Below are 12,607 nucleotides of genomic sequence, written 5' to 3'. Positions count from 1 at the left end.
GAGGGTTGATGGAGAGTGCTCTGCAATTGACTCCAGGGTTTTTGGAATTATGCTTTTCTAGAAACTCTTGTAACACTTGGCAGAAAGACCCCATGGATAAGAGTTGCTGAAGGATATGCGAAATAGTGTGAATTGTGTACTACAGGTAAACACATAAATATAGTAGCCAACACGTAGGGTCGTAGGAGTAGTTTAGGAAGGATAAATAGTTATTTTAATTTATATTATGTCGCGTCATTTTTGGTTGATGCGCTGTTCTTTAATTCCGTGGTCTGTTTGGAGGCACAGTGTGCGAACTGTTGCCTAGAACTTGTCTGCAAGTAGTAAGTCTTCACACAGAAGGACTCAGAGGGGGTATTGTGCTTTAGGTCTATATAAAGTGATGATGAGGGCAGAAAATGGAAAGCAGGAGATAAAGCTCTCAGAAAGACAGAGTTGTCGTTACTTGGCTTCCGTGTCTATGAGATCAGTGACCACTGAAAAATATACTAATTAGAAGTAAGCATGCTATAGAAGCTGGGAAACTGTGCACCCATGTGTGAAACTTGCCACACAAAGCTTTAAGAACGTCTGCAGTAAATGTGAGTTATGCGCAGGTGACGTGGAAGTGAATGGTAGTGCACAGACTGAAGGGTGCAAACGTTGTGTTGGAGAAAGGTGTTTAATAATGGTGTTTGTGATGGAAGTTTTCAGATTGGAGAGCATCCAAATAGGTGATTGGGAAGCCAGTGATTCACACATTGCGCAATGGTCTGGGCGAGACAACGCTTACAGTATTGAGACGGTACGGGCTCTTGCCAACATTGTGATGAAAGATGTGTCTTGAAAAGCAAGGAGTTTGTTCCTGATTGGTGAAAAAGAAGATGTGGCATCAAGGCTTAAGACATTGGGGAAGCTGGGAGTGTGAATGCATGCAGATAGATGGCAGTCTGCATGGACACCAATGGCTGTGGGGGTGTCATCAGCTCAAATCTCATCTTTGGCTAACTGAACTCCTTTTGGCCTATCATTCGAGAGAATGCTGCTTGTGCATCAGTCCAAATAACCAATAACTAGCAATTTAGTGGAACACAACTCACCCCTGCAACCAGGGACCAATTTGCTGTGTCATTTATTCAGATTTCTTCCTCTTGTAAATTCCATGCTTACAGTCTCAACTACGTCTTTCCTGATGATGACCATGCAAATAATATAGGGTTGAAATGCTGGCAACATACCTGGCGATTAGACAAGAGCGTTCTTTGTCTAATTCGGCATGCTAGATTATTTAAAGCTGATTTTGTGCCACCATAATTCTTTACTGTATGTTGGTCTAGGACATTTCTTGTTGAGTTACAATACATATGTAACGTGTGTTAACAGAGATTAAGTGAATACACAGAGTTGGGTATTATCTGTGAATTTGAGGTAGATGAAACAAAAAAGAATTTACTGTGTCTTAATGGAAAATAGTGTAAAAAGTAGGGGGTGTTCTTGTAGGCTTGAAACAGTGAGCCGACTATCCGGATAGATGCACTGGGCGTTTTGTATAGTTTCTCCTTTACCATCTGAACAGGAATATGTTACACCATTCTTCCAAGGTCGCCACCTTAGTGGACATTCAAATAAGGGGTGAAAGGTTACTTATTAAATGAACACTTTAGGCTTACACTAGTGATTTAACAGACGATGCAGACATACAGACCAAATGAGCCATGGTGTGCTCTGTGATTAGAGGCACAAGTTCGACTACATAAAGTTTCGTCTGTTATAAAAGAATTCCTGCACTAAACACAACAAGACCAACTCGTACTTCTGCTTAAGTTCAGGGCAGCATTAAAGGTTGCCAAATCCACAGTATATTATAGTTTCACACCAATAGACACTAATTAGTGGCAGTTATTCAGTTTATTCATAGAAAAGAGACTCGGAGGAGCAGCTATTACACCTAATAGAGGAAATGCACTCCAGCTCTTGTGTTGCCTTTCCAGCCAGGGGAAACATTTACAGCCTCTCAGCTCGGTTACCCTCACTGTTCAGCACTCCATTTGATGTACTTATTCCCAGATGTAAGTCCTTACATCTGGAGATAAATGTATCACAGTTGCTTCAAAATGTAAATCACTGACATCGACAGCGACAAAGTCCGCACTATGGGAAACTACACACAGACAGAAAAACAAACCCTGCTGTGAATGGTCGGTGTTCGTCACAGCCACAGACATCTCAGTGTGAACTGTATGTTCCATCAAGTGCACTTTAATAAGGATTCTGACTAGGGGGTCCTTCGGTATCCTCTGTGCTCGAGTGATATCATAATCAGAACTGTTAATATGCCTGATCAAAATATGGCAGGTGTATTCTGCACATAGTCACAAACCATTACAAAATATGGGGATGCTTAGAGCAGGTGTAGCGGTTGAAAAATTGGAGGTCGAATATTCAGTGATAGTTGATTAGACCAGTGGTTTGTGGCCCACTTTAGAGGCGCATCTTTGTTTCATTGTGCCAGGATGGACATCGCTGCCATACAGGCTGAAGCTGCTGCTGTGGCACTAAGTGCAACTCCAGTGATGGCTGTTCTGCCCGAGCTAGAGACGGATACCCGTCTCTATGGCCTGATGCCGTCTGGTCAGAGGTTCCTGATGGCAGAGCCGGCTTAGGCTCTGTTTTTGGAAAGCCAGCACCTCCCCCAACTCTGAGTAGAGTCGGGAACTATGAGTTTGGTGGGAAAGGAGCACCACCGATTTACAGGTGTGCTGCTGCTCGGCCCTATCTCAATAACCCCCTAAGAAAAGAGAGAGTGCCTAGAGCAAAAGAGTGATTTTCCATAACTAAAGCAGAGGTGATCAGCTTCAGGCTGAGCACGGCATGTCTGAAGAGGGACATTATCCTCCTAAATGATTTCACAAACACAATAAAGGAAAAGCCTCATCCAAACGCTTTGGACTTTAAAAGAGTTGAGAAAAAGGCAAGCACAGCCCTGGTTGAGAGTGTGGTTTACTATCAATAATTGTAACGTTTCTTGAGGTGGCGGTATGGTTCTCACCACCTAGTGGAAGCTTCATTTCCAAAACCTATCTCACTAAAGGCTCCCCTGTATGTCAGCTGGATCTGTGGGGGCTATGACTCACATTTGATGTAAAGTTGGATTTCACGATGTGACAGAAAACAGGAACTTGTGGTCAGCTGAACATGCATTGAAAAGGTCCCATAAAGTCATACCCATCGGATCTCACTGCAGGAAAATGTACATATCATCTTAACTATGCAGTGTCCAAACAGCACAAAATTTTACATTTGCAAGATGGTTCAGATGCTCACTGATCAAGCTTCCTTGTTACAAAGCCACCATGCATTCCTATATTTTCTTTTGCAAAACGTATCTACTTCTTTGTGTGTTTCTCCTTTTTGTTTACATTTGGGGTACATCGCAATCAGAAACAATTTGAAACATCCCCGTCCCTTAGTGTAGCCGTGTTTTTTGTGATTTGCAGTTTTGTTTTCCCTTCTGTTAGCGATAAAATTTATGTTTGGAGCCTCTGACTCTTGCTTGGTTACCCTTCTTTGGTCAGGTAGGCTCCTGTTTTACCAGTTACAGCAACATGCACTACTTTTGTTGTTTACCTATATTGGCAATAAGCCCAGAGGTGCGCCTGATCATGTGAAATGCAAGTGGTTTGTAGTGAATGCTGAACAATCAACAAGGATGTACGCAATGTGCAAACCTCCTCTCGCATGGATTACTTCCTTCCATATTTGCAATTATGACTTGAACATGAAAGCACAGGCATTTGGGATAGCACGTAGAATTCAAATGTGTTTAATGCAAAAATAGCCAGCGTGCATTCAAAATAAGCAAGCCAATTTCCTTTGCAGTGGAACAGAGCTTCGGTCTCAATTGATTGGGGCATGTAATGCCAAAATCTATTCATTTTGATGCTGCATTTACACATTTTTTTCTCAATGCAAGTGAATAGAAGCAAAAGCATGTGATAAAATCAAAACCCACCCATAGACACTAATGAGCAAGTGCCAGGCTCTTCTTGTGGGAAGAATGCAAGATGGTTGACAGAAAAGAAACATGTATTGCCAGCAAGAACCGACATTACTACTTTCTGAAATCCTCGCTTCGATGTGCCAAGCTCAAAACTAGGCTACGCTTACTAGAATGGTTCAGCTAAAATGTGTGGTAAACAATGTGAAATAACAAAATAGGAACTCGGTCTGCCACGAACCCAAAGGTAAAAATACCTCCTCCAAATAACAGGGTGAGCATGAAAAATCAGAGACCCAAAAGGAAACGCGGAGAACCGTTAAACGGAGGTCAAACTGCAAAGGCAAGGCGAATTACTCCCGTGGATACTCCGGAGATGTCCCCCGCTCTCCCAGAAGTAACCCTAGTTGGTGAAAAGGATGGAGCACCAACACCATCTTCATTAGTCCCACCCAAGGAATTCTAAAACGTAGGAGATGACTTTTGGGGAAAGATAGAGTCAATATTCTACAAAACATGCCAACCAATATACGACAGACTGGATGGCATTGAAAATAGACTGACCTGTATGGAGTTGGTGTACTCGTCAACACAGACTCGCCAGAAAAATGTTAGTAATTGTCAGGCATGCGACAAGTTACCTGTTATGTCCTCGGACAAAAGTGTTATAAATGTTAATGTCGCCCCAACTTCTATTCCCACCGTAGTTAAAATTATTCCGCCGTTAACGGGGCAGACAACTCGGGATACTACCAAGATTACTACATGTAATGTAGAGAGTGCGGGGAGCGCAATGGTACCAGTAAGCGGTAGCCTAGTAGCTAAGCAACCAGGGAGGGAAACATCCAGTATTCCGGCAACAAGAAAATTCCCAAGTATACACCTCCCTCCAGAGTCTGGACCCTATGTGATAATATTGGCAGGGGTCAAGCCTCTGGGTTTAGACAAAAGGGAGGACTACAGGGAACTGAAGAATAAATGTGTGTTCTGGTTAAATTTAAACCGCCCCTTACCCCAGCACGTCTCAACAGAAATCCTTTTCGCACGACGTGTTAACTGGGTAGGCTCTAAGAGGAAAACAATAGAGGGAGACTGTATAATAATTAATTTTAGAGACACCAGGGCAGTGGAACACATCTGCAATTGGCAGAATACCAATTCTCGTACTCCTATTCTTTCCCTGCCCTTGTCCTTCTTTTATTGTGACCATCAACAGCCAAACCTAGTGGACTGTAGTCAGAGAGGTATTGATACTTGGCCCAGGCATAACAGAGGACCTAATGTGCGGTATTAGGCAATTGGGTCCTCTGGATTGGAAGACTGTGATTGACGTCCAAACCTCCACAGTAAGAGAAATAAAACAAGTAAACCAGTTATAACCTCTGCAGAAAAAGGGGTAGTTTGTACCATTGCAACTGAGGATGTTGAAGTAGGTAATGAATCTGCCGAGAAAACAACATTTGAGCAGTATCAGATAGGGGAGAAAAGCCGTCCAACCACAGGGACCGGGGTGATATTCCCATTAAGCTGTGTCATAGATTTAGGTAGAGAAGTAGAGCTCGGTGTTATAACCAACGTAAGTACTCCCACTAAGGATAAACTGGCTCACTTAGAAAGGCATAGTTTAAGCCTCTTACCATGGAGCCCAAGCTCTATCAAGGGAGGAAACAGTAGGAGCGGCTCAATGTCCATAATATCCTGGAATATTGCAGGTCTAGGCCCAAAAGTTGTAGACCCTGATTGGTTGGGTTTTATATCTAAATTCGACATATGTCTCTTTCAAGAGACGTGGCTAATAGATCCCTGTTATGTAATGGATTCCTTAACTTTTATATCCCAGCTTTAAAAAAGCGTAAGAGGTCACCCGTCCGGCGGGCTAACCATATGGATAAAGCAAGACCTGGGATGTCGAGTTACCCAAGGACCCAGAATTAGTGACGATATTTTATCTGTAAAGATTGCTTCAAAGTCTGGGATTAAGTTAGAAATCTTTAACGTTTATCCACGTGGTCTGCCGGGGGGCAAAAAGTCTCCAGTCGTAAAGTTACTGGAAGAAGTAATAGACTCCCTGCCCCCGAATATTCTACCTATTGTAGCAGGTGATTTTAATACATCCTTTGAGCCCCTGGATCATGACACACCTCAGCTTACTGCAGAAGAAGATGCTAGTTGGGGAATTCCACTTCTTGAGATCGCTCCTGTAAAAAGGTGGACGGAGGCGGCAATCCAGCTAAATGGATTGTGCTTAGGCAACCATATGAGAGCAGCCAATGGTAGAAGTTTGTCCGATAAATTAGGGACTAATACTTTTAATAATGGTCGTAGGGCAAGTAGAATAGATTATTTGCTCATTCATGTTACACTTTGGCCCCACTTCAGAGACATGAAGGTAGTCAACCGAATTGAGAGCGACCACCACCCATTAGCTTCATCATTTAGCATGTCCCTGCTTGGTTATCCATCATTGCAGCAAGGCACTCAAGAGTCTGAACATTTACTGTCTAACAATATGCGTTATTTAAAATGGGACCGGATTGCAGAAGACCCAAAGACCCTGGTAGCAATAAATGAAGAAGTAACTGGTGCACTTGAAGTACCGGGGAGAGTAATAGAGGGCCAAAGCTCCCGCCAGATAGTGGTGGAAGTTCATAACAGGCTTTTTGCGGGTTTGAGAAAATATTTTTTTAAACCGATTTCAAAAAGAAATTCCAAACACCATAAAAAAGAGGGATGGTATAATCTTGCTTGTAGGGAAGCCCGGGTTGAACTTGGTAGCCCACTCAAACAGAAAGATCCACTATTTGTAAGATTCGCTAGGTCACATTATGGGAAGATATTGAAGGAGGCAAAGGAAACATGGGATAATGAAATGTGGAAGGATCTCCTTGATGCTTGCAGGAACAAGAATAGCAAGGAATTTTGGGATACATACAAATGGGACAGGGGTGGCATAGCAGAGCGGCCACAGAACAACGTGGCGCAGAATGCATGGGTTGACTACTTCAAACCCCAGTATGCTGCACCCGGTGAAAATACCCTCAGTGAGACTTCTAGCCATGTTTATTATGATAAGGCAATATTTTCATTAAAAGACGTAGATAGAGCCCTAGATAAAGTGGTTGGGGGAAAAGCTCCTGGTATGGATGGAATTCCTGCGGACGTGTTTATCAATGGCAGAAGTCTCTGGTCTAGTTATATTATGCGACTTGCTAATGCAATTGCCCAGGGAGCTGATATCCCCCCCTCGTGGAAGGGCGCAGAAATTGTCCCAGTATTCAAAAAAGGGGATAAATCAATCGCAAGTAATTACAGGCCAATTAGCCTAATAGATTCGATTCAAAAGATTATAGGCCGCATGTTCCTCCATGTAATCCAAATATGGATAGAAGACCAGGATATCTTAAGCCCAATGCAGGCAGGGTTCCGATCCCGGACAAGTACAATTGACCAAGTTTTCCGTTTTGTCAACTTGTATTGGAAGACGGTGGTCTTGGGGAACGGCGCCCTATATGCGGTGTTTGTGGACCTAAAAGCAGCTTTCGACCTGGTTCCACGTAGAAGGCTCTGGCAGGTTCTGAGGGAAATGGGTATTGCACCTGAGCTTCTTACCGTGATTATCCGCTTACATGAGGGAAATGTTGCCCGGGTGCGGTGGGGGGGTGTGGGGGAGGTGACAGAGGACTTCCCGGTTGGCAGGGGCGTGCGGCAGGGGTGCGTTTTAGCGCCGACTCTGTTCTCGCTCTTTGTCAACGGGGTGGCCGGTCACCTCTCACTGACCCCCACCGATTCGCCGGCCCTGGCAGGAGTACGCATTCCTATCCTCATGTTTGCGGATGACACGTTAATTATTTCCAAGACCCCAAGTGGCCTGCAGAAGGCTCTCGGGTGCTTTGAAGAATTTTGTACAGCAAGGGGTTTGGAAGTCAATATGGGGAAAACGAAGTTCATGTCATTTAATGCCCACAAATCCTTCAAAGGAAAAATTTATATGAACAAGTTACCCTTGGAGGAGGTTACCTCATTTACATATCTGGGCATAACACTACAGAAAGATATGCGTTGGGGCTGCCAGTTAGATCGTGCCATGTTACAACATAAACAAAAATCAGGTGCTCTATTGTCTAGATTTAAAACCTCACACACCAAGCCAATTTCTCCAGTTTTAGAAATCTATGGGACTAAGGTCCTGAGCTCATGCCTTTATGGGGCTGAGCTCTGGGGCTTCGGTAACCTGAACAGTCTGAAGGTACTAGAAAATGCGTTTTTACGCAAGATCACAAACCTCCCTTCTAGCACGCCACTGCGACCTTTACTGTTGGACCTTGGCAAAAAGCCACTCGAACATCTGGCGAAGCTTCGTCCAATACTGTATTGGCGTCGGCTCTGGTGTACAGACGAACTTGCCCATTACAGGAGTGGCTTTGTGGACATAATAGAATCTGATAGGTTCCATAAAATACCATGGTTACATGGGATTGAATCTCTTTTGGGTAGTATAGGCTTGATTGAACTTTGGAAAGATCCTGCAAATGTTGTTTTCCCATCCAAAGAAAAGCTGAAAATAATGTATTGGGAATGGGTCTATAAGTCGGAAATCTCCCAAGGCCTTTCCACCCATCCATCATCCCGTTTCCTTGATTTAAAAGCCTATCCGCTCTCAGAGAAGTACTGGGATATCATTGAAAAAACCCTAGATCGTAAATTATATTTCCAGTTACGAGTGGGCACTTTACCTGTTGCAGAATTCACTTCCAGATGGGGGGGCCAAGGAACCAAGAACAACAGGTGTTATAGATGTGTAGAAGAATGTGAGAATGTAGGACATGTATTATTTTTTTGTCCAATGTATGTAGCACCCCGGGAAATATGGATAAAACCAATCTGTAGATTTCTGGGCATCAGAAGATATGCTATAGCCTTTCGCATTCTGTGCACAGATCCCGCACCACCGATCTGTATAGCTGTGGCCAAATTCTTAGGGTGGGCCTGGGGCATAAGGTCAAAAGCTCTGAGGCAGGCTGTAATTTTCTCCCCCTAAAATAATATTGTATCCAGCCAAAATCTATCTGATGTAGTTATCATATGTAGGTAGCTAAAGTAATGTGACCATCAAATTATACCATGCTAATACTTGTGTGATATAAGTCCATATGGGCTGCCCCCACTAATTATGTTTTCTCTTTTTTCTTCTTTGTTTTAAAAATACCTAGCTTGACGGTTGTTCAAAGATTTAATTGTAATTTTAACTTTTTCGGTAATTTATTAATTGTTTTATGTAATGTTTGTAAATGTGCTTTTATGACTTAATTGCCGAATAAAGCTTGATTGAATTGAATTGAAACAAAATAGGAACTCATTTAACATGCATGCAAGTATGGAAGAAAACCAAGGCTTCAGGGGGCTTCAAGCGGGCAAAAACACAAAATCATAGTTGATTGATAAAACATAGTTGCACATGTTAAGGCACATATGTGAATTTGCATTCACATAATACACAATCAGTCATTTAGGTATATAGGTAAATGAATCTACGTTCTTAGGTTAGAAAATTGGCAATGTTTGACTCCTCTTTTGGGCTGGTGTGCTGGTAAGCATACAAACCTGATTTCATTCATTATTGAAACCTTCTATAGTTCTAAGAGCCAAATTTTGTAAGTTGTGTATTTGTTCTTTTTAGATCTATATCTTTCTGTGCCTACATGTTCCACATTCCCTAAATCTGAGCAAGAACATGCTGAAATATGGCTCCGACCGAGCATGATAGCCAAATCGCATAAATTAACCAAGAGAGACTAGCTTTCCTTAGACAATGTGTTCCCACCTAGTCTTATGATACAAACAGAAATCACATGCGCATGTAAACGTGTCAGTTAAATGATGTATATTATGATTACTGCCTGTAGCAGTTTTGGCTGCATGTCAAATAAAAATGGTGACACACTGCAATATTAATGAAAACAATTAGATTTCTTCCAGTAGTATACACTGCAACTGCTATGTCAGCAATGTTTGTTTGGATAATTATTATTGCTAAATGCAGTAAATAAAGTACAGCAAACCTGAGACAACATGTTTTCTCCTGAACTAAGTAACAATGGTATGCAATTGAGCCTGTTGACGTGTTCATGAACCATACAAAGAGCACAAGGTTTACGCTTCATGTAATCTGCAGCCACAAGACACTGCCTTCCTTTGTGCTGGGTATTTAGACCTCTGTTCTTAAGCACCTGGATGTTGTTAGCTCTACAAACCCCCAAAGGACCATATTCGTTCAAGCTCCAGCCAGGTAAATCCCAGTGGAGTCTATGTTACTGGTTCGTGTGCTTGATGTCGTGAACACATTTACACCGACAGACGCGGCTGGCTGCGAACTGATGTATTAAACGTTTTCCCCATTCTGTGTCTTTTGGAAAATGTGTTTGTACATATAGACCCTGCTTCTTCGGCTCTTTGTAAACACGTAGCCTTTTCCTCTGTCTACTCCTGTGAGAGCACGCCCAAGCTCTTTACTTTGTCTTTATGATAACACTGGCTGCCATGTATGGTAACGTTTTGTTATCCGAAAGACGGGTTTGAACAGAACAATCAAAGGAGAATGCTGGCATTTGATGAACATTGTGTCTGTGGCCTGGCTTTTACTTGAGTCCCTGATGTTGAAATCTAATGGCACATTAATTTCACCTTTTGAAGCTGAGCCAGTGCTTAATTTGAGCTGGAGGTCTCCGGCGCTTGGCACCGGCACTTAATTGTCAACACCGATGCTTGTGACAGTCTGCCTTAAGGTGGTGCTGTGTGGAAAATGTACAGATGGCCACAGCAACAGGGAATTATTAATTCAATATATACTAAAAATGTCTGATACCTGCCACCCAAGCCATACTTATAGCTTTGGATGCCTGAAATAGTCCGAATTGTCACACCAGTAGGCGTGTGATGGGTAGTAGTAGTGTTGTCACCATCATTGGTAGCATGGCAGGGGCAATGTGTGGTGCACGCTGCAGTGGCCTCCTGACCAGAGCCCTGGCACTTACTTGCAGCACTTGACTGACGAGGCACAACTAAGCTTGAACATGTCTGGGATTGCTTCTGTTTCAAAGCAGGTCAACCTGGACTGTCTCTTTAGGATTAGTGCAAAAACCTATAGATTGGCACAATGAGCAAAACATAATGGAATGGAACACTCCCAAGAGCAAGTGGCGGAGAATAATTGAAGCATTACATGTGTTTGTTTTAGTTTTTTGTGTTTATCTTTTTTGTTTTTCTGAATGGCAATGTAGACATATACAAATGCTGACAATGGGTAGTTTATGTCAAGGTCATCTGACCATATCCTTTTGCCGTGCCATTGCGTTCAGTGGTAGGAATTAGGAATTCAAATTTTAAGAATTTCTGCTAGTAGTGCTTTGCTTAAACATGCAGTCTCACAAATTTCATTAGTATTAAAACAACTGGATCTGCACAAAAGAATTATATGTTGCAGAAATGTAGAGACAATAATTGTCAGAGCATTGTTTGACATTTTTCAGATATTGCCGACTAGAACAAGTAAAAAAGGAAATTTTCTAGAGTGCAAGAGGTGAGGACCAAATAGTGGTGATTTTATAGATGGTGGCAGCACTGTGGAAAGTACTACACCGGGGAAAGGCGGAATCAACTAGCGGCATACCAGGAAAAACCATGGACCTAATTCACAAATCTCTCTCTGTCAGTTGAGTCATAGTCCTGTTTTAGGAGCGAGTTACTTATTTTCCAGGATAGATTACCAGTGTACTTTTTGTGAGTAGCTATGTCTTACTTCAGGAATAGGTGTGGCGTACTCATGTCTTTCCAGAAGTTAGATATTTCTTTAGGTAAGACACGGCTACTCACAGGAAAATATTTATGAACCAGATCCAGAATATGGAGCATTTGGTGGAATTGCATCTCTCCCCCGATGCAAAAACCAGTGGTTTATGATCCATTTTAAAGTATTGCACATATCCAAGGCTCTGATAGGAAAACACATCTTGGGAGTTGGAGAAAGTTAGGGGCCATCTTGTTGTCATTGGCTAATAGTAGGTCCACAAGGTGTTACTCTTGTAGTTGGTGAGTTTTAATTTTTTTAATATCGAAATCAATACGCATATGTGAGTCTAATTGATGTGCTTTTCATGTTCTTCCTCAGGAATTCATTCCTTCTCATCTGGCTACATCCCCCATTCTCTTAGAGGGACTGACTCTAATTGAAGCCCAGTTGAAAAGGAACTCCATAGACAGAGTGAGAAACATGGATGCTGCTGGGACTGCGCAAGCCTCCACCACCATGCACTCGTCCCAGAGCGGAACAGAGAATTCAGCCCTATGTGGCTCTGTGAAGAAAAGACGGCGAAAGAGGCGCAAATCCAAACTAGACAGTATAAAGAGAGACGATAACCGAGACACCACTGAGGAAGAAGATATGTTTCCTATCGAGATGAGTTCGGACGAGGAAAACGAGCCACTGGACCATGGAAGGTACAACATGTTTGTTTTGATGGAGGATGTTATGATCTCTATTGGATACAAATATAATGCAAAGAGGCTTGTATTATATCCATAAGCCAGTTAACACTCACCAGATGTCATTTATTGTATGAGAGGCACCAAGGCATG

General features: G+C 42.6%; 1 protein-coding gene across 9 annotated transcripts in view; it reads left to right on the top strand.

Moving 5' to 3' along the window:
- LPIN1 (lipin 1) overlaps positions 1 to 12,607 on the top strand; it is a 421,902-nt gene that overhangs the window by 264,701 nt on the left and 144,594 nt on the right. For all 9 annotated transcript variants that reach the window (XM_085610674.1, XM_085610673.1, XM_085610676.1 and 6 more), the window contains one exon: positions 12,141 to 12,469. In XM_085610674.1, coding sequence (XP_085466800.1) covers positions 12,141 to 12,469 — 329 coding nt within the window. The remainder of the gene's footprint in view (positions 1 to 12,140; positions 12,470 to 12,607) is intronic.

This window comes from Triturus cristatus, chromosome 6, assembly GCF_964204655.1.
Source record: "Triturus cristatus chromosome 6, aTriCri1.1, whole genome shotgun sequence".
Lineage (NCBI taxonomy): Eukaryota > Metazoa > Chordata > Amphibia > Caudata > Salamandridae > Triturus > Triturus cristatus.
The sequence above is the reverse complement of the archived record's forward strand: the minus strand, read 5'-3'. Positions and strand labels throughout refer to the sequence as shown.